The following is a 22423-nucleotide window of genomic DNA, read 5'->3' on the forward strand; positions in this document are numbered from 1 at the left end:
CTGTGAGTGGACGACACCATAAAGCATTACACTTGTTTAGAAGAGGGTCCACCGTTTTCAATTCATCATAACATTTAGAAACGTACTACAAACATACACTTCTATATAGCCAAAAACTGGAAATCATTGTAAAGGAGGTAGAAATGGGGGAAAACATATACAGTAAATGGAAAAAGGGGTGGGTGGGGGATGAACATTTTACGGGGGCCAGTTTCCAATTGCAGGCCGCCGGTAGGTGCCCTTTGAGAGTGGTTTTGAAGGAGTGAAGGGATTCACATGTCTTAATGACAGTTGGTAGGGTGTTCCACATTTTTGTGGCATAGGAGCAAAATGAATTTAGTCCCATGTTTGTGCCGAATCTGGGTTGCACATGGTTTGTTGAACTCCCTCTGGTATAGTGGGTGTGGACTTCGTTAACATTTAGGAAGTACTTAGACATCTTGGTGGTGTATTGAATCTTGTAGACCCAGAAGTCTGGAGCCTTGTTTTAAGGGCCTTTGAGGTGCTGTGGTACTAAGAGGTGCATGCATAGTCGAAGAAACCTTGTACGAGGGCTCCTGTTGTTAAGGTCTTAAAGGTGTTTTTGTTGACCAGTTGTCCTGCCAAATTACTTAATACAGGGTATAATGAGTTAGGCTCGGAGATCAGTCATGTTGTGGAATTGGGCTAATTATATCTGGACACGAAAGATAATATGACTGCTTGCATCACTGTATCGTGGCTGCTCTGGTACATGATCAGACAGGCAACCAGTAAATAAAATGAAATGTGATCAATTTGAAACCTGTGAAATGGGATATTCTGCATAATGGCTACTTTTACTTTTGGTACTTTAAAGTATATTTTGATGCCAATACTTTTAAATTAATTAAATAAAATGTTGAATTCTGGACCAATACAGTGCAGTAGTTGATACTTATTTAAAGCAACACCATTTTTTTCTTTTTTGGTAAAAGATTCAAACAAATAAGAGTCTTATGGTACTTGCCTCCCCAGTCGGTGACGTAGCCGTTCCGTGGGAGAAATCTGATGCTCCACGTGGTCTGTTGTTTACTTCTTCCAGGAGAGCGTGTTGTGTTGTCGGATGGCGGGGGAGGGGCACTCTGCTGACCTGAAAATAGTGGAATTGTGAAACAGCGTTCCTGGTTAGAGTTACAGTACATTGCTGTTTGTTTGCTGCTCATCATACGGAAAAATAACAACAATAATCCTCTAGTGTGGACCGCATTTGAGCGCAGGGGAAATGTCAAAGTGCTGACTTCTTCTTGATCGTCGCGCCAACATTTTCTTACCAGAATAACTCGATGTATGTATGCTTTTCTTTGTTCTAAAAACAATCTGTTTTATAATCCGTTTCACGGCGGTGTCGCTTGCCGAAAAGAGCTGATCTAAGAGCTAACAACGTGTCGCGATTTTTAGCTTGTTGGTCTGTTCTTTTCGGCCAGCGGCAGCGACAGCATCGTGAGATGAAGGATAAACAAAACATGATAAAAAAAGCTTACTTCGAGTTTGGCATGCAGGACCGTTGATGCCCTGGGCGTTCTTCTTTGCCTTGAGCTTTGAGTTTCCCAAAAAGGGGTTTGTTTTTCAGCTTCATGTAGCTTCATGTAGCCCAGTAGTAGTTTGACACGAACAAACGAAGCAACAACAACGCCATTGACCGGATATGATCATGCTTGATACTGCATCTAAAGTGGACGTGCTGTATTGCTTGATTGATATATTTACTGATAATTGATTCAAGTTTGTATACAAAAAAAAATGCATAGGCCTACATGAACATATATTTTTACAGGCCTAGCTGTGTAAACTGAGTGCCAGAGATAGGGGGCAGAAAAATAAACGAATTATTTCTATAATAATAAATGCATTCAATTCATACCAATTTCCAATGTACTGGCATATCCTAGGACCTAGGTATTAAACTGACTTTTATTTTTAAACTGAATTGACACTTTATGTAACTCAAAGTCAGAATCAACTTAATCAAGCCTTTAACAAACATCTTTGTCATCCCCTTGCCCCTTCTACTTTGTTCTTGTTGCTCCAAATATAGCCTAGAATGCTTCAGCTTGGAAGCCGGCTTGCCCAGTTTCATTTAGGCTCAGGGGCCCAGCAAATATCCCAAGGACTGCAGAGCCCGCAGCCTGCACAAACACTAGGCCTACATGACTTTATGAAATATGTCAGGTATGTTGTCAGAAGAGTCTGTTGTATGTAAAGACAACCTTCTATCTCGTAAATACGGTTTCAGAACTATTGTTTGTAACTTTTTTTCATGTGTTGCCTCTTGTATGTACTGTATATTCAAGGCAATTCACCGGGGTGAAAAAGGAAAATGTTTTCCTCAACCTGCGCATTCCTAACCAGCTTCAACCAACCAAAGATGACATCAGTGTTGTTATTCTCACAGGTTGGTGTCAGAATGGCATGGACATACTTCAGGTCAATAACCTTGACCTTTACATTAACACCTTTGCTGTCTAAATAAATCAGAAATCCATTGATCACTTAAGCCCTATATACTTAGAAATAGCAAAAATAACAGTTTTACCAGCTCATAATGCATCACGATGCGACACGTTGTGAGCTTGTAGATCATGATGACGTGACAAAAATAGCCTGGTTGAAAGTGGTTAGAAGTTATATCTTCACAGTTTTGTTTTTAAATTCCTGTCTGTCTGTCTATATTTTCCCGAAGGCCAGGGTGTGTTCTGCATAGATGCGAAGCCCTGGCAAGGCAGAGTGTCTGCACAAGGCCTCAGCTGGCATGTGGAGCAACGAGAACAGGACCAAACATTTAACACTTCGATCGAGCAGGTGGAGGACCCTCTCAAAGCTATCACGGTAAAATGACACACTTTTGCTCAAAACGGCATTCGAAGCCACTCAAAAGCAAACAGTTTTGTTTCCAAGGTAGTTGCAAAGTGCAGTTGTTTTCATTAGATTTGCTTCTGGCTGTGCTAAAGAAAGATGTCGAGTTGCGCAGACAATTTTATATGGAAATAACATTATACAAACACGGAAGTGAGGCTTGCCAGCCTTTCCGAAATGGGGGCTCTTGATTTGAATGGCTATTATGTTAACACACAAAGTAAAGTAGACAGGTGCCCTGTAGCTGTTAACCATAAGTGACTGAGTGTGTTAGGAGGAGTCACACATTTCCATCACTGTACGGTATATAGATCATGAATTTAGCACAAGGCCAGCACTGCAGTTCGGCAGACTTGACTGATAGAAAGCCCAGCTTCTATTCTATACGATTGACATTATAGAGTACAGATAATAGTAATTTGGCACCTTTAGTGCCACGGTACAGGTCAGGCCAGAGAAATCGGCCAACTGAGGAGAATACGCCACACATTCTAGCATCCATCCATCCATCTCTCTTTGTCCGCTTATCGGAGTCGGGTTGTGGATATAGCCGCTCCAGCGGATATGTTTATTTAATCATTTAAAAATCATCCTTATTATTTACATTGCTCATCTACTTGAACCTATTGCAGCTGATGTTGAAATCCAATTTGAAAAGTAAAGCTTTGTGGACCTCATACTACTGACAGGTTTACTGAATAACACAACATAGTCTCTGAAACCATTTTTTTGAGGGGCGCTAGCCCCTCCTATGTCCAGCTTTGAGGGTTTGTGCACACACAAACATTGTGTTAACACATTCTGTGCGTTATAGCCTAATATAACAAGCAACGGTCACTGCCGGTATTGTTTAATTACCTTTGGAGCATACACCAAAGTATTTGTGCCTTTGATCCATGACAATCCCCCTGAAAATAGTCCCATGGTTTGTTACCGCGCCAAAAAATAGCGCGGCTTGTCTGATTCATACTTGCGTCACACACCGTTGTGAGCTTGTAGATCGGCTTTTCCTGGTGTGCGACACCGGCAACAAAGTATACTTAAACTATGAATCACACCTTCTCCTTCTCCCCCTCCAGACCAAGACGGCTGACCTGTGTCAGTATTTGAAGAGGAATGGAGTGGCGATACGCCAGAACCTCTTCTTCCCCAAGGTCATCTTCCTCTCCCCAGAGTGTGAGCTTGGTGACGAGCTGAAGAAGAGGAGGGAGCTGGTCTCCCACGGACAGATGGACACGTTCCTCGCCTCTTTCAGAGAAGGCTACGTAGCCTGGATGTCGGATGCACTCACGCCTTCCTGGCTGTCTGGTGAGCCACCGTTTAGGAATTTTCAGGATTGTACTTTTACTCAAGTTCATTTTTGTCTTGTAGTATTGATACTTTTATTACTGAAGTATAGACAAAAAAAAGTGAGGGACGGTCTTATCGTACATCATCATGATGTAAAATGCTCCATTCATTGTCAATGGGAAGTTAATGTTTGTGTATATAGGAGCCCCTAGCGCCCCTCAAAAAATGTGAGTACCTTTTTCCACCAAACTGTGTGTCTCTCCATCCACGGCAGGCCACCTGTCCTACAGGCAGATGGAGGCGGTGCGGGACGTCCTGAGCAGGGTGGGCACGTGGGACCTGGTGAAGCTACGCGGCGGCGAGCAGCTGAAGGGGGACTTCCAGAGCTGCCAGTATGTGGCCCTGGACCGCCGGGAGACGGACACGCTGGAGTTCTCCAGGGTCAAGGCCCTGTCCGCCGACACGCTGTGGGCCCTGCTGGGCCACGCGCCTCAGGTGGGTTGGTCCACTGCACCACCACGCACCTATAAGAGAGAAATGGATGGTTGTTCGTGCTGCGTACATGATCAGGGGTGGGGAAACTGTGATGATGGAGAGGGACACTCCAGAGGGCCACATTGGATAATAATAATACCGTCGGTCAGAAACCTCTTTTTCGCTGATTTGTTTTTTGTAATGCCACACAAATGTAGCAACAATAGCTGATCTACAAGCTCACAGCGACGCGTTTTGAGCTTGTAGATCTGATATATTTGAATTGGAATCCTGAATTAATTGGACATAAAAACATGAGTTTTGAATTGTAACAGCTGAAATGAATAATATTATCAGTATTCGGCTATTAACCTGGGGGCCGCATTAAGTCAAGGAGGGGGCTGCATGTGGCCCCCGGGCCGCCAGTTGCCCATGCATGGTGTACAAATTACTGTACAACATGATCATTGACGCCGAACAACGCACTCATTGGCACCGGGAAGCGTTCTGACGTGGCGCATGACCTTAATCAATAAAGACCTGAGGGCGAGTCTAACGTCCATGGTGTAAAAAAGGAAACATTGATAAAACCTTTTAAGTTTTGGAGCGTTCTTTATTAGTTCTAACCTCGGCCCGCACCTGTTTCTCAGTGAGTCGATGTTCATGCTTGTTCTCCGCTATATCAGTGGTGATCAGCCCTTTTCATGTCAAGGACCCCCAAAATGATAAGCATTTGGCCACGGACCCCCTCCCCATCTCAAAATATTGTGGACCAGGGACCAGACTTAAAATATTCAACAAATATATAAACAAATGTCCATGATGTTTCAAAAATAGCAGATCTACAAGCTCACGCTAACCCTGTGCTATACTGTAGCACATTAATTTGTTTTGGTCGATATGCCCAAAACAGCGACATGGTTAGAGGGGGGGTTAAGGGGTAGCATATTGCAGGCAGGCAGCTTCACTGGGGGGAAAAAAAGCCTGGTTTACATTTGCTCTGAACACCAGCAGGTGGCAGTAGTGCTGTAAGTTTTGAGAAATTCACTTTAATGAAATGGAATTTGAGTCTCACTGAATTTAGTGATCTTAATTGTTACAGGCATCGACCCATCCCAAATCATTCACAATTTATTGTCTTGTCTTGTTTACCTCTCTGGATGTTCCTTAATGCATTAATAGTGACTTTACTACCCTGTATAGTCGAGAACTAGAGTGTGGTACATGATTGAGGAGCAGCAACTCAGTGAGAAAAGAAGTTATTTCATCACTGAGCTACCGGTCCTCACGTCTGACACCAAGACTTAGTGATAGGAACTTAGGAAGTTTAATTTATTGTTTCCATCAGGCTGAAAACATGGGGAGAGGGTATGTTTTGCACACCGTCCGTGTGTGTGTGTGTGTGTGTGAGTCCGTCCATGTGTGTGTGTGCCAAATTTTGCACACACTCCCTGGAATGGATGCCAACAATGAACCTCTGCCCCAATTCTTTTTGATTTTTTTTAAATATTACTCCTCCAGATTCTGTCCAAAGATCCTGCAAATCGTTACACACTATCTCTATAGTCATGTGTTCATCTGTCCGATATTCCATATTTCATCCTAATTGGCTAACATTGGCTTTCAAAGTTTGCAGGATAGGCCCGTTTTGAACAAAAGGACTCAAATCATGAATGCAGCGTGCAATTTATGTCAAATCTTTCACAGACTTTCCTACTAGGCTGAGGAATATATCCCACCCTTTTCACATTGGCCTGTTATAGCGCCACCAACACGTGGATTATTGCAAAACACATCTTTGGAACAAAATGCCTCAAATCATCCAATTGCCATCCAAGGCGTAAGAAGAAATGGCACCCTTTTCACATTGGCCTATTATAGCGCCACCAGGAGGCCACAACCTGACTTGCCCTGGTGAAGACCTGCATGTGCCCGAGGGGCACTTTATCTAGTTTGATCTGCAAACATCTTTGGTCAAACATTTATGGTCGTGGATGATTTATTATAGCTTACCTTACAGTACCTGCTTCAGATCACTTCCATTAGTATTTGCACGCTGAGCATGAATGACTCCCTTAGCCCCTCCAAGCCTCCAGTTTCTTATTGAGGTAAGAGTATTGCATGCGGTCGCAAAATGCTCATTATGTGCATTCATGGGCCGTTTGAATGAATTGAATAGGCAGGTTATTGCACATAAGCGCTGTCTAAAAGCAGCATTTGCGCCCATTCACCTTTTATTTTTAATTGGCTGGTGTTTGGGATTTAGAGTGGGCTGTTTTAGTGCATGGTAATGGTAATTAATTGGTCGAACAAGATTGTGCTGGAGGTTTCCTCTCCAGGTGCCAGTAGAGTAGACCAAATCTGATTATCAACACTTTTATTGATGCACCTGAAAATGAAGCACTTCACTAATTAGTTCACTAATTATTAAACATGTATGGACAATAACATCTGCCCCGATGCTTTGAGTCTTGGGAAAATATGTCAAGAAGCATTATACAAATGTGCCATGGCCTGATAGGATGTGCTGCAAGTAGTACAACAAGAAATTGTGCAAATCTAGAAAATCGTTTTGGATTTTGTGCTGCGCTATGAGCTTGTAGCTCTATTACTTTGAGGGGCACTATAGCCCAGTTTTCCGTGTTTGTGTAAACACAAGAATTGAAGACAAAAATGAGGACAGAAAAGTGAAGACACAAATTGTGATTGGCCGGAATGACATTGGTGATGAGTTGATTGGCTGAGCACGGAATGTGATGTATATGTTGATAAGAGTGCCCCTCACTTCACACGGTTAACTGGTTAAAGCACATTCTATCACTCCCAAATGTGGTGGCTCGTTTTTTTTACCCCCTGCTGCTTTACGGTGCAGATTCGGAATGACTGCCACTCACATTTGTCTTCTTGCAACAAAAAAAAACGAAAGCAGACGTAGACAAGAGGTCAGCCTCCTTAACGGCGCAGTGGGAATTACCCAACCACAGCATCCATTACAGATTGAAACCCACCCACCCTCAGAGCCTCCTCCTCACCTAAATGTTAAGCCTAGCTGGTGGTGCTTCCCTTGCATGCTCCAGCTCCACACAGGCTCTAGTGCAGCCACCCGCCTGCCTGGCCCCCCCCGACACTCCGCTGTGGTCATCGCCCCCCTCCAGCTGCCCGTATATTCGATCCGTGACTGAACAGTCATTAAGACAGTCTCCAAGCGGGCCCTGGTCGGGCCCAAAGGAGACACGAAATATATTATTCTCAAATAAATTATGTTTGTAAATGGAGGCACCTTCTATCATGGAGCAAAACACTGTTCTGTGACTGTTCTATGAATTCAATGTTCTGTATACCTCTCAGCTCATCTCCACTATAGCAATGCGTTATGAGCTTCATGGGACACATATAGGTTTAAAGTTGTTAAGCGGTTGTGGAGATTGATAATTATCAGGAAAGAATGAAGGAGCACTTAATTTCCATTAGGCTATTGGATTTGTAATAGCCGACAATTTGTATATATTTCTTTACATCCCTTAAGGCTCGTCTACTCATTCCGTCTTGGTAAAAGAATAGCTCTTAGCCAGTGTGTACAGCAGCTGCCTTGGGGAAGCATTGATGGTGTGAGAGGAAACCGGATCGCTCCCCAGGCACATTTTCAGAGCCTAGAAATAAGGCATGCCTTTGATTTGTTGCGTTGTAAACACACAGGGCCAGAAGAGCTGTGATATGACCTACAGTTTCTCTCTCTCTCTCTGGGCATCTGTTTATATGCGAGGACCACCAGATGTGTGCACTTGAAGCCACCACGCAAGCCACAAAGTGTGTTTTTCTGTGGGCTTACTTCGTCAATTACTCTGTGGAGAGAGTGGGAGGTCTGCGTGTCCCCAAAGTGGAGAATGATTGAGTAGAGTGGCTGTAATTTATTAATTATGGGACTATATTCTTAGACCGCGGTGCCCGGCTTCATTCAATTTGTATGGATCGAGAGAGGGAGAGAAAGGGAGGGCTAAAGGGAAAGGGAGTTCATTTCACTTACGTTGCTTATCTAAATTTCTCCTGTTGGTAACCTATTTCACAGAACATATAGCACTGGGCAATATATCGATATTATATCGATATTGTAAAATTAGATTAGATATCATCTGGCATTTTGGATATCGTAATATTGCGATATGGATAAGTGTTAATCACTTTAAGCCCTATTTTATACTTTCCGAATTGTTCAAAATTGTTCCGATATAATAGAAGAACCAGCTGATTACAAGCTCACAACGTTTCCCATCACAGACACTTTTCTCATTGACCAATTTATAATCCCCCATTTAGGCAAGACTCCTGCCCTGTTTAAATGGGGGGTGGTGCGACTTTGGGCTTGTTTTTCTGTCGCTTGATGGTTGCAGTTTTTTAGGCTTGTTTCTAAAGAGTAGTTGCTTCCTAAATGTTGTTTAAACCAGTGGTTCTGAAACATTTTCATGTCACACATTAATATGTAATTGTCCGCGTATCCCCATCTTTTTCCCCACATAAAAAAATAATATATATAGCAGATCTACAAGCTCACAATTATCTCGCTTCTTTTTAGGCTTGTTTCCATAGACGCAGGTTGCTTATTTCTCTCGCTAAATCGGAACCCTGTAATAAAACGTATGAATCACAGCTGACCCAGCGGAGTTGGGTCTTCTGAATCACAGTCGACCCAGTGGTGTTCCTATAATTGCATATTTGAGAAGCAGCTGTTTCAGTTCCTTTTGGCCGTAACCTGACCACACCGATCAGCTGATTCATGGAGGCAAAGCCACTAGCCAGCCGGGGGGGATAAAGGCATTCTAGATTCTACAACATCTCTCTAAGGAATGGATAAGATGGCACAAATAATCACACCGTTGTTGCCAGAGAACCTTTTGTCCGATCTTGATTTTGAAGTCCTGACCTAGACCACTGATTATTACCGATGCAACATTCAAAATTTCTATTTGAAAAACCTTCATTTGATCATTTACCTTATAAGCAAGCAAATAAACACAACGCTTGCTCAAGGGCTGAATTGAAGCTGGACCATCCGGTCAAACTTCATGTCATATCCTGTGTCTAGGTGAGAAATGACCATTGACACAATCTAAATGTCTCGGTCAATAGTAGACCAAGGAGGCAAAAGTAAATAATATAGTATTAACGTATTCTACCATACAGATTGGACAAAATTATTATTTTATTCACAAAAGTGCTGCTTTAAGTAAAATTAATTCAAATAACCTTTTAACTTTCATTATACAATGGACAAGCAAACGCGTATAGCTTACATCTGCTATTTTTTAATGTACACATTAACCAGTTAAGCCCTATTCCAAAATCTAAAAGTTTGTGAAATCTGTTATTTCTTTTAAAGATTTAAGAAACTACACATCGGCTGCATAATTGATACTGACCGATGTTGTAAAAAAGTGTCGGATTAATCGTCCCGACTCCCGATGGATATATCGGGCCAGGCCGACACATGGCATCTGTACCTTGCTGCCAGAGATGCTGGGCAACAGGTTCCACACAGATTTAGCTAATTGAACTCTTCGTCGCTGACATTCCTCACTGCCATGCTTGGCTCTCTCCCAGGATGCATGTGTCAGAGAGGCCTGTAATGGACAGGGTGGTTCCGCGCACGGCGCGCGGTGCTTAGCGCTGAAAAGGCACAGAGGAGCCACATCAAGCGCTTTGTGCTGTTAATGAATGGAGGCGCACACAAAGGCACAGGAGCTGGCTATTTGTAGAGGCTCTGAAGTTGCTGTCTAAATGGATAAATTATTGGCAGCCGGTGTGGCTTGTTGGTGGGCGGGTGGGTGTGTATTTGTGTGTGTGTGTGTGTGTGTGTGTGTGTGTGTGTGTGTGTGTGTGTGTGTGTGTGTGTGTGTGTGTGTGTGTGTGTGTGTGTGTGTGTGTGTGTGTGTGTGTGTGTGTGTGTGTGTGTGTGTGTGTGTGTGTGTGTGTGTGTGTGTGTGTGTGTGTGTGTGTGTGTGTGTGTGAGGGCCGGGGGGGGAGGGTGGCTAGCCATTTTTGAAAAATATCTCGAGTAATACCCATTTCTTCTTCAATATCAATGAGTGATTGCTGAGGAAAAATAAATGATATAGACTTGGATAATGATGGATAAATCCATCATGGTGATCATCAGTAGCCAAAAAGGTGGAGGAAAAAAAAAAAACAATCAGGCTTTTGTTTTGTTCTCATCATGTTTGTTTATGAATTGAATTTCCCAGCCAAAAGATGGCGTATGGAGATTAATGTCCCGTCAATATACTGAACGTCTGTGAACATGGGAATGTTTGAGTTCGCAAAGTGTAGTAACACACATCTATGGTGACGATTTCGTGTGTGATCAACGGTTAACTCTAAATGTTTGTAAAGGTCACACCGGCGGGCATTTATGTGCGATTTAATTCACCTGAATATAGCGCCGCTGTCGGGTGGAAACCTTGTATGTCCAAAACAGTTGTTTTCAGGAAATTGAAAAAGGAACGGTCGGCGTGTTCCAATGGATCCAAAGTAGTTATCATTTAGTCACAAGCTTGTTAATATCTTTCATTGGTTCAATATTTATGGAAATCCACAGACAGACGTAACCATTGTACCTTTCAACACTGGCAAAAAATGGCAGATCTACAAGCGCACACACGTTATCTATCTTTACTACTTTTGTGTGACGTAGTAGGGAATTCATTTATGGGGTTACAAGGTTTCTGCCCCACGACAATGATAGTGTCATGAGTAGAAACTGAATATTAATGTGGCGATAAAGAAACGTCATTCTTATTAGGAACAAGGTTTATTTTTGGGAACTTCCGTACCGCGACTAAAGGCCTGTATGAATATTTGCCGGTGAATGTTTCTCGTCAAACTAAGTTGATGCTTATATTTAGGTGAAAAATCTATCTGATTTAAAAAACAAATGTATCACTTCATTCATCACATAATAATTCTCGTTCTGTGTAGATGTATAGGCTACTCATGACACAAACAGCAGTTTAAATTAATCTGAATTAAGCGCACAAAATAATCGCTCTTGGTGTATATAAGGACCTCTGGAGTGTAAGAATTGACCCATATGGTTCCATTTCTACACTCTTCAGTTAGATAAACACTCATTTATAGTGTACATTTAATTGTTTTCACTCGGCACCTGTCACTCTATACAGTATACCCGTTTTGTGGGTGGAAAGTTTGTTTTGAACAATTCCCATGAACAAAGGTCCTGAGAGTTGCGGCATTTCTCAACAGATGAGAAAAGTGTGTGACGAAATTACCACTCTTTTCAGATTCCTGTAATTGCAATATAGCTCTTGAAGGGAAACCGGTATTGGAAATAATTTGCACCAGAGTGTGTAGGAAGCTATGGGGGAAAAGCTACCAATGCAATTACACAGCAGATGAGTGGCGCAGGAGCACAAGTGTCTGTAATGAACTAGTTAAGACAGTGGCGTACAAGCACTTGTGCATTGGCAGGCAATGATGACAGCAGCCTTGTAATAGGGTGTGATTAAACTTTGCAAATCTAATTTTTTCCAATCGCACGCTAAACCACCGTGAAGAGTCTCACGAAGGGTTCCTGCGTTGGTCGATTTGAAGATGACTCGATGTATTTTCTCGAAATTCACCCACCTGGATCGCCATGCCTGCCATTTTAGAGGGGTTTTCAAGCACTCTTTTGTTAATTTATTTAAACATCAACACATAGGTCATGTTTTTACGCATTCATATTTAATACGAGGGGCGGGAATGAGCATATTGGCATTTGTGATGGAGAGATAGTTTCAATAAATTTGAATACATGTTTAAAGAAATGCTGCCAAACATTAATTCACATTATGAAACGTCTCCCAGAATGTGGTATGAAATCCATAGTGCGTTTAGACACTTATTTTAATAGTGAATTATCTGAAAGGCTATTCGATCTGACAGTTATGCAGATATGCACACAAGCACATTTATTACCGTACTAAACACGCTTAATGTACATGCATATTGTATGACTTTGTGTGAAGCTTATGGTACAGTATACCTACTGTATGCATGTCTGTGAGCTCAGAGCACAGGCTTTTCTCTCATCATTTATATCAGTGGTTCTCAAACTTTTTAAAGACGAGGACCCCCAAATTGATAATATATTTGGCAGCGGACCCCCATCTGAAAATATTGCTACCTAAGGTGGGGAATTGTCTTTGGCTTTATTGCTTTGAAAATGTTGTATTATGTTGTACTGTATCTCGACGACACTGCAAATGAATGAATGCCTTCAGTCTAACTAAAAAGGCATCAGGAGAAACTGCATGCTTTTCATCATGCACTTACATCTTAGATGCTGTTTGACGTGTTTCCAGCACTTTTTATGACCTTGCACTTTTGTTCCACCTTTGTATACTTCTTATAGTGATTATGTTATAAACAGTAAAATCCTGTTATTGTATCCATTTGTACACTCTCTGTCTCTGAGTTTAGTGTTCAAATGTAATAATTGTTCACTGTCACACTTTACTGTGTAATATTACGTTACTTCGGTTCAGGAACCGTTCTGTGCTAAACTTCCATCTCAAGTGCAATCAGCTACCTAACTAGGCAGATAATACGTGGCCCTGCGTTTAACCACAACAATGTCTATCACCGGAGGTGAGTGTTGTCCGCGTGGGTCTCAAAATCATCTGTTCAAGCACAGACAGATCCTGCTAAGTGTGCATGTACATGCATATGTGGGGTTGGGGGCAGTCAGGACCCTTGGGCTAAGGGTGGGAGTCAGACAAAGGCCCCAGAGCTCACCTAACCATGTCTGCCCTTGTTCCCCCTCTCACTTTCTGTGTCAGGGGAGCTGTGTGAATGACATCACTGCTCAGTGCTCACATTTCAAGAACACAGAGCTCTTTCCTCTTATTTACCGTCTGCTGATAGTCATAAATCCTGCTGCTGGTTCACTCTTCACCTTTTGACCTATTTAACCGAAGGTGACAGCTCGCTCCCATTTAAAAAGAGAAACACCTCTTAACAAATGGCTGCCGGCAATCTTTTCCCAGACAAATGGGGGGACCAGTGCTCTTGTCTATTCTATACCTGCAGGGTCTCGAATGGCAGAAATTCACCATCGCAAACCCCCAGTTTGATATCGCCGTGCTCGTAAACCATCACAAGGTGTAATCTGTTACCCTGTGACATGCATTTTAGATCGTATCGGCGTATCCGCTTTAATGTTTATCTCTAAACAGAAATTAGTCCTAATAATACCTGGAACGTTGTAACTTGTTGATATACGCCGCTGTGTTGCGCACCGAAAATGGCCTACGTATAAGCGCACAACATACCGCAATGCGTCGCGGGGCTTGTAGATCATCTATTTCTGGTGCACGACACAGGCACAACCAAGTATAAATCCAGTTTAACTGTGTGTGTGTGTGTGTGTGTGTAGGACGTGTCACCGCCTGTGTGTATGTGATGCCATTCACAAAGTTCAGATTCTTCTGCTGATAAACTTAAAGAACACGAGCAGGGGTATCAGTCATTGGGGGCCGTTACCTGGAGCGATGGGTGCCGTGTTTCAGGTGAACTCAGAGTGAGCGTAACGCCACACCGGCCTCAAGAAAGACGGCGAGCTCTTTGTTCCCCTCGCCGTGTCTCATCAAGACACAGAGGCTGATGGAACGCCTGAATAACACGCCTCCGTTGCGTGCACACGGCACAATACCGTTGGCGATGAGTCGAACACATGACGGGGCCAAAAGTGGTTGGTTGTGAGGGGGGGGGGGGGGGGGGGGGGAGAAAAGAAAGACATGATTTTGTGTCATGTCATCTCCATGTATAATGATGATCGGGTAGATGTTGTGCGGTTTTGGCACAGTGGATAAATATTACCCTGCAACACAGCAATGGGAAGAGTTGTATAGTCTCACTCCCAAACTTCCGCCGTAGTCTGAAAACTCACCTCTTCAGACTCTATCGTAGCCCGCAGCACTTCCCGTAGCACTTAAACTTGCCTCGACGACCTTACAGGCGTATGCAAAAAGTACGTAAAAGAGTTTGTATTTTATATAGAATAGTATGTAGACATAGCACTCTAGTGTATATACTCATAGTTTCATTTACTGTTAGACGGATGTTAGGTTCTTAGCTTGCTTATGAATGATCCTTGAACACTATTGACTCTACTATACAGTATGTATTTGATGTATTACCATGTGTTGTTCTTGCTTATTACTGTACATCGCTCTGGATTAAGAGTGTCTGCTAAATGCCTAAATTGTATACTAGTATCTTCATTATGGTATTAACCATTTAAACCCTATGTGAGAGGGTTACGACTAGATTAATACCAAAGCGGTCGCCCCAGGCGCAAATCCGGTGACTTCGGAACGGTCTCTACCAGGTATTCCTAACCTTAACCGTAGTAAAACTATGTCTAAACCTATCCAATCTCATCCTCGGTAAAACAAATACAGAATGTAAGAACCGCCCCACGATGCGGATGGCAGGAAAAAATGGGGGCGAGCGAGCGTGTTTCGCGGGGAGCTTTCTGGTTACCGGCTGCTAGACGACAACTCACTCCCCTTTAAGAAATAAATGAAAGAGAAGCACCTCTTTACAGATGGCTGATGGCAATCTTTACTCCATAAAGGGGACTGGTCTCCTCATCCTTTCTACCTGTAGTGTAGGCAGGGTATCGAATGGAGAGATTTAATTTGCCTATAATTGTGCCTATAATGACATGGCCAAAATAGGGACGGCCAGGTGGAAAGTGGTTAATTCGGAGAGGGTCAATTATTCAAGAATCATACAGTGCATTCTGGTCATCATACGGTGAGATGACAACATTAATATTTAGTCTGGTGACATCACGGCCTATAGCTCGCTAAGCACATGTGCTCAAAGCTACCACGACATTAAAAAAAGAAATTGGCTGGTTAACTTCTGAATAGCTCTTCTTGCTCACAACCTGGCTCAGCTATAACAGGAAGACATTAGAGGCCGAGCACTAGACCATTTACATCCATTCAACCCGGCATCTGACTTTATTTCCAGCCACATAAGTGCATTTTCTGTGAGAGGTTAAAATATGAATCCCCGGGTTTTTTTTCTCCTCCTCCTCTTCAATGGGTCTGGTTGTCTGGCTGACTTGAGGGGCCACAATCTTTGACTGATTTAATTTGCCCTTCACAAACATGTCTAATGACATTACCCCCAGAGCATACACTGACTGCCCCCATCTGACTCCATTAGCTCCCAAATCGGGTTTAAAGACCATATTGATGCCGCCCGTTATTAAGGGTGATTATCAAAACAACAGACAATGGGCCAAAGTGTCTGCTAACTAGTTTATCTGTGATTTCACATAACCGTAACAGATGGCAGGGCCGTCAATTATATATACTGTATACTGTTGTACCTGCTGCATACTGTAGTGTACGACACATGACAGCAGCCAGCCCGCGGTCTGTCGGGATATGCAGCGTGGGTTAACCCCAGCTTGAGCAGAGCCATATACACGCATACAGCCATACATTCTATTCTAGTACTTTCTTTTTGCTCAAAATTATTTGCCATGCAGTTGCCAGTAAGTAGCTATATGGACAGAATACAAACCAACTCAATTAGAATTACTGAGCGGTGGCCGTTGCGGGCACTGGCCTACTTGGAACGATGCAAGTTGGAAATACATGCCTCACCCAGTTATTATGTCTGTGTATATACATATATGGAGTCAGTCATGCAGAGTCTATGCAGATGTCGGAAAATCATTGTGATGTCAGAACAGGCTAGCTCCATCAGGTGTGACCAATTGGCTAATTTGGTTAATTTGGCTAATTTTGTGGTGGTTCTGGACAACCGTGGGTCAGACGGACTCGAGGCCGGGCACTGCACTCCCCGGTGGTGTGGAACACGTGTGTCAAATGAAGTCGGTGGGGCAAACGGTTCTCGAGTTACGTACGTACACATGTACAGAGACTTGGGGCATTTATAGATAGATAATAATAATTGAATAAATATCGCACAGACATACATAAATAAATCGCTATGTTATGTATCTCTTATGTCAGTGACCGTGAAATCCTGAGGGTTCATTTAACTCTAAGTATACTTAGAGGATACAAATGTAATTCGTTTACATTTGTAATTCTCAGAGTTAAATTAACACATTTACTGCATCTGCATAATGCATATGAACACTATACAGTTCTGTCCACTTCCTCTCAGTCTTACTGACTCTCCTTCCTCCTCAACTAAGCAGAATAGCTTTTGAAACGGTAATTAAGAGGCTCTGCTCCGCTGACTGCTCTCCACTATTCATGCCTTCCAATTGATCATAATCTTACAACATACAGATATAGTTTTTCTCTGTAATATCCCGAAGTGCCCAGAACAAATAGTCATAATTTTAAAATGTATATGAGTAAAATGTTCTGGACAATAAACAAAAATAATAAACTAGGCTACATCTAATACTTGATGGTATTTAGTACTGTATTCATACAGATATCTTTTTATGAGACCGCATTTAATTTAACCATGTATTAATGCAATCTATACCAGAACCCCCCTCCCCCCTAGAAATTATGCTAGGTATCACAGCCTAACTCAAAAAATAAACTCATTTTATTATGACCAAATCAACATTGCACATCTTAATTGCAATTAAGATGTGCAATGTTGATTTGGCAATTAAATGCAATCAGTGGTTCTCAAAGTACCCCGAAATCACTAACAAATTAATATAAATTAATCTATACAACCTATTACTTAGAAAAACGGAAGTAGACGATTCCTGATAAAGCCGGTCGATGACATAAGGCTTGTGTGACATCAAAACTGAGTAGCTTGTTTTGGCGTTACTCTATTAAAGTGTTTCGGGTGAATTAAAGTTTTTCGGGTGAATTAGAGTGCGTGGGAAGGACCTTTACACGCACCAGTAAGTGTACGGTATGTTCCAGAAGATCACGTATCATTATGATATTATATGATGATGAATGTATGCCTGTAGCAGTGTACAGTATAGCTGCTTCACTGCACCTTGCTCCTCTGTTGTGTGGACTGGATACAGATCAGACCCCCTAGCCCCCCCCCCCCCCCCCCCCCCCCCCCCCCCCCCCCACAACCACCATCCTCATAGATACACGCGTTAATCCCTCAGACACTTGACAAGTGTCTAGGATTTACATGCAGTGACATCTCCCATTAGCTGACACACTGTCTACTCTCCATGGCCCTCTCTGAGGAAGAGCTGGCAGGCAGGTAGACTGGATGGACCACACGGGAACTGCCCTGCAGCCCCGCTTTGATTTGATGCCAAAGACGCACAGTCGCACACCCTTCGTGTGTGTGTGTGTGTGTGTGTGTGTGTGTGTGTGTGTGTGTGTGTGTGTGTGTGTGTGTGCGTGCACGTGATCCGGCCTTTTGGAGCGGAGGAGGGTTTGATTAGCTGCTTCTGGTTTGATGCAGTGTTCATTTCGTTCAGTGTTCATAAAACTATGACGACTAAAATGACTACTTCCCTAAGCTATGATGAAAACTAGACTAAAATGTCAGGGAGGGACTAGTGGAGAAGAGATCCAGTAGAACTAAAAGACAAGTAATTGTCCGAAAATAGCAGATCTACCAGCTCAAAGCACGCTGTGAGCTTGTAGATCGGCAATTCTCAGCATGAAACCAAGTGTAAAAAAATCAGCCGTTACGACGCCATCAAGGCCCACCAAAATGCATTTTTGTTGACAAAGTCAACTGTATATTTGGTCAACTAAACATTTGAGATGACTAAAACTAAATGACATTTAATTCAAAAGACGGTGACTAAACAAAATCACCATTTGCTGTCAAAACGAACACTGGTTTGATATAATGGCATAGCAGAGAAGAAACCTCGCCTCTCACTGTAAAATCACACTACATCGATTCGTTAGGGTTTCTTGGCCTGCATTATCTCCAGATTCTGTAGTTGGAGCTCTTTTGTAAATTCTAACAACATGACTAGTGTATTGTCTAGAATGACTCCAGTTTTAACAGGTTTTTCAGTATTATCCTGTGCCTACTACTACCTTAGTGATTGAATCTTTCCTTCTATTCATTTAATCGACTAAACGCAGCAGTTCTGGGGGGCTGTTCTTTCTGACAGGCTCATTCATTCATCCCACAGTACCTGCCTGTCTGCCACTGTCAAAAAGTCCCCAAATTAATAGACACTAATTCACTCTGAAGTGTCTGACTCTATTGTAACACAAGCCACATGGCTTTCAGACAACTTATTGTATACTGTAAGTCACAATTGTGTGTGTCTGTTTTTTCCCCGTCCTCCTTCCTCGATCTTTTTTTAAAGCAGTGTAATATCTAAAGTAAATGACACGCGGATGCGTGTCTGAAATTGCGGCAGCCTTTGTTGGTAGATAATTAGGTGAACGGTGAGTGTGTGCAGGTGCTGAGGGCACGCCGCGTGTTGGAGTTGTGTTATCAACTTGGCTCATATTCACAGGACCTCTGGGGGTGTAGCACTTCCCGCCGGCCCCCCGGAGCCCATCAAACCTCTTCACTATTAAAATGATCATGTTCAATAGCGGACAAAGGGAAGAGGGAATGAATCTAGCATAGGGTGCCCACAACCCACCCCCCCCAACCCCCGATGCTTATCTGCCTTCTGATGTTGCAGTAATAAAAGGCCTATTGGGCATCCACAATGACCCACAAAATGGACAGGGGCCGATACACTGGGCTCCAACTGTCGCTGCCATTAACTAAAAGGCCCAGGCGTTATGGAGAGACAGAGATGAAAGAAAGAATTATAATTGAAAAATTGCCTAATGCCGAAGTGAAAGAAAATGGGAGCGGTGAAAAGGCGCTGTGATATTCCGTTATGCCTTGTGAATGCAGCCAAACAAGAGACGCAGCGAGCCATTCTTTTCTTTAAAAGCATGTGGTTCAATTACCACCATGTTTAAATGTAGTTAAGGTTTCCCCCCATCAGGCTCGGACATAATGGGCCATTTTGATGGAGTGTTAAAGTGTGTTACGTCTGAAAACCTACATGAAATAATTAACGGTGGTCTATTCTATTCGACATTCTAGAAGAATTAAAAAGCTCACAGCTGCAAAAAAGGTTAATTTAATATTTATTCAGTCATGGGGTGTCACCATATTTAGCCTACTCAGTCACGGGGTGGGTGGGTGCCAGATTATAATTATTTTTGTCCGATCCTTATTTCGGAGAGTCCTAAACCACAGACGGATATTTATCAATAGTGCAAAATCTTTAAATCAATTTGAAAATATTTAACATGATCAAAAGTAAATCAATAAAAATGTACACAAATATATTTTCGATAGATAAAATAAAACACTTTAGTTAACCACTATTAAAATATATTCAAGAAATAGTCGATCTAAAAGCTCACACATTTTTCACCTATAATAACATGGCCAGATGTCCTGTAGGGATGCCAGATTGAAATTGGATAATAGACACATAATTGTCGATACCGTCAAAAAGTAATTTAATGGCTCGGCTGAAATATCGGTCTGGACCTAGACTGGGGGGCGGGGGGGGGGGGGGGTGTGACTGACCACTCTGTCAACAGTGATGTGAGTGAAAAGCAGCAATATATTGGAAGAGACATAATGAGACAACTTCCAAGAGTGCGGTCTAGCCAACACCAACTTGGGACTCCTGGATCGCTGCCCTCTATAGTCCACTCCACACTCTCCTATCTAACATCAGGGTCTTGAGCTCTACAGTGTTGTTATGGCTTAAGCTGTCACGCCGCAGTGCATATACGTAGGTGGTGTCCTTCTTGCCTTTCCTGGGTTTGCACCCATAGTGCAAAGTCTGCAAACCCATAGCAAGGTTTTGTCTGTGACCCGTGGTAGGTCCCCATAGTCGTAGTCAGACCACATTTCCGCCCATGTGACACCTATGCCATTTGTAGCATTCTTGTGTAGACTCCATCCACGGCTAAACGGATGATAAACACTATTCATAAACGCAACCTACAGTATGGCTAGAAAGGGTAAACCATCCGTTCTTCAGACAGCAGTGCAGTGCTGGCTGACTGTAGCGTACACTGCTCGAGCATGTCGCTGCTAACAGCACGAGCCGTGGTGGTGAGCGGGGTCTGGCTTCCAGAACACAAAGTGTTCTGTGGCAGTATGAATTTCAGTGGCAGTATGCCTGTCAGACGTCACTTTGGTTTGGGGAGCCCTCTCGAACTGAACTGTTCTGGTGGACTATGTAGCTGCATTGAGTCTAAGCAATTTAACTGGCCTCTGTTATTACCGATTAAAAATGGAAGAGCCTTTCACAAACATCCCAGGTGTCTGAAGCATCGCATATGGAATCTGGAGAGAACAAATGTTGTGCCCTCACAACCATTGTGCTCGGGTACTCTCGTCTAAAGGGCCAGAGAAGACGTGACAGCTTGTAAACGTAGGGGTCAAAGGTGAAGGCCATGAGTTTCTGCCAAGGTCTAGACGGAGGTCAGAAGGTCTCAGTCAGGGTCATGACCCTGGCGAACCGTGTTGAACCTCGCCTCCCAAGCTGAGATGACCCTGGGAAACCGGGGCGTAGGGAGGGCGGCATTGAGGTGGACATTAATAACCGAAATACACATAACAGTGTCTATTCTTCCTCTTCCTGTCTCCTCTGCAGGTAACGGTAAAGATGTTCAAGCGTGGAGCCCAGGGCTGGCTGAGCAAACCCCTGAACGCCACCACCACCATCCCGTCCAACACCCAGGTGATGTTTAGGATCTGTGGCGAGGACGCCGATGCCAAAATACCAGCCAACAACATCCACAGCATCACACTCAGCATATGACCACCTGTAACAACGGTGAAGGGAGGGTATGGTATGGACCCACGGGCTATGCATACAGTGTGATCCTCAGTGTGCAAGCGTGGAACTGAATGGAACCGTTACGGTCCATTTGTATGCTTTCTGTGTTAATATAACTCTGAGTAAAATGTATCTATAAATGATCTATTAACTCAGAGTTCACTTAACACACATATTTTACTGTGTAAGAGGGATGGAATTGTTGTTGGTTACAGGCTCACACGTGTGTAATTGTCAAAACAAGCCAAACTCCTTATTCGGTTTATTATTGATACTTAAAATGCAATTACATTTTACAGAGTGCCTTTTACAGTCGTGTTTGTTTATTGTTGATCGTACATTATGTAATTCTGCAATTTTAGGAAAAATCCCTAATTCACCTACCTACCGGCCGGTCACACTCGGTCACAATATTATGTTAATCACGATTGGCTCACACAATTAGCCTGATTAGCTTTCTCTTGTTTTTGAATTGCTAGGGCTGGCCCACACTTTACCCCAGACATTAATTATCCATTACGTCGGCTGATTGTGTCAAATTGGTTCACGTTTCGAGTGTATAATGTGTTAATAGTGGCAGTTAAAAACGGGTGCAGCCTCTAGCGCAATGAGGGCTATGCAACGTGTCGCCTCTATTGGTTTAATGGGGAGTGATTTAGAATCTGTTTAGACGGTGCAACTGTGTAAGGTGCTTTATTAATATACTCTACCCCAGAGAGAGGACGATAACATATTCAAGAGTTCCCAGCCTCAGACACGAGCAGCATTCATTTCTGTGGCTGTGAGTTCCAACTGATTTACACTTAAGCCAGCGTCGTGCACCGAAAATAGCTGATCTACAAGCTCGAAACTCGTCACAGTGCGACATGTTGTGAGCTTGCAGGTCGCCGTTTTGGGAGCGCGACACGTTCTGCAACCAAGTATAAATCACCCGTTACTTCCCATCAGTTACCCGACCCG

At 43.1% G+C, this 22423-nt stretch overlaps 1 protein-coding gene across 1 annotated transcript; it reads left to right on the top strand.

The window, feature by feature from the left end:
* The first annotated feature begins 1050 nt into the window (after positions 1-1050).
* Positions 1051-21832, top strand: LOC308332926 (uncharacterized protein). The gene is made up of 7 exons (XM_080789070.1): positions 1051-1306; positions 2057-2190; positions 2313-2413; positions 2702-2847; positions 3954-4182; positions 4439-4659; positions 21278-21832. Exons 2-7 carry the CDS (start codon positions 2063-2065, stop codon positions 21443-21445), a joined length of 993 nt encoding a protein of 330 aa, XP_080645196.1. The 5' UTR covers positions 1051-1306; positions 2057-2062; the 3' UTR covers positions 21446-21832.
* Positions 21833-22423: the final 591 nt, after the last annotated feature.

Source organism: Protomyctophum bolini, assembly GCF_963924005.1.
Source record: "Protomyctophum bolini genome assembly, chromosome: 18".
Lineage (NCBI taxonomy): Eukaryota > Metazoa > Chordata > Actinopteri > Myctophiformes > Myctophidae > Protomyctophum > Protomyctophum bolini.

Bases quoted from the DNA above. Each gene is read 5' to 3' on its own strand.
- LOC308332926 (XM_080789070.1), top strand. From the start codon at position 2,063: ATGCTTCAGCTTGGAAGCCGGCTTGCCCAGTTTCATTTAGGCTCAGGG. The intron at 2,191-2,312 runs GTATGTTGTCAG...TGTATATTCAAG, and splicing joins GACTTTATGAAATATGTCAG to GCAATTCACCGGGGTGAAAA. The intron at 2,414-2,701 runs GTTGGTGTCAGA...ATTTTCCCGAAG, and splicing joins CAGTGTTGTTATTCTCACAG to GCCAGGGTGTGTTCTGCATA.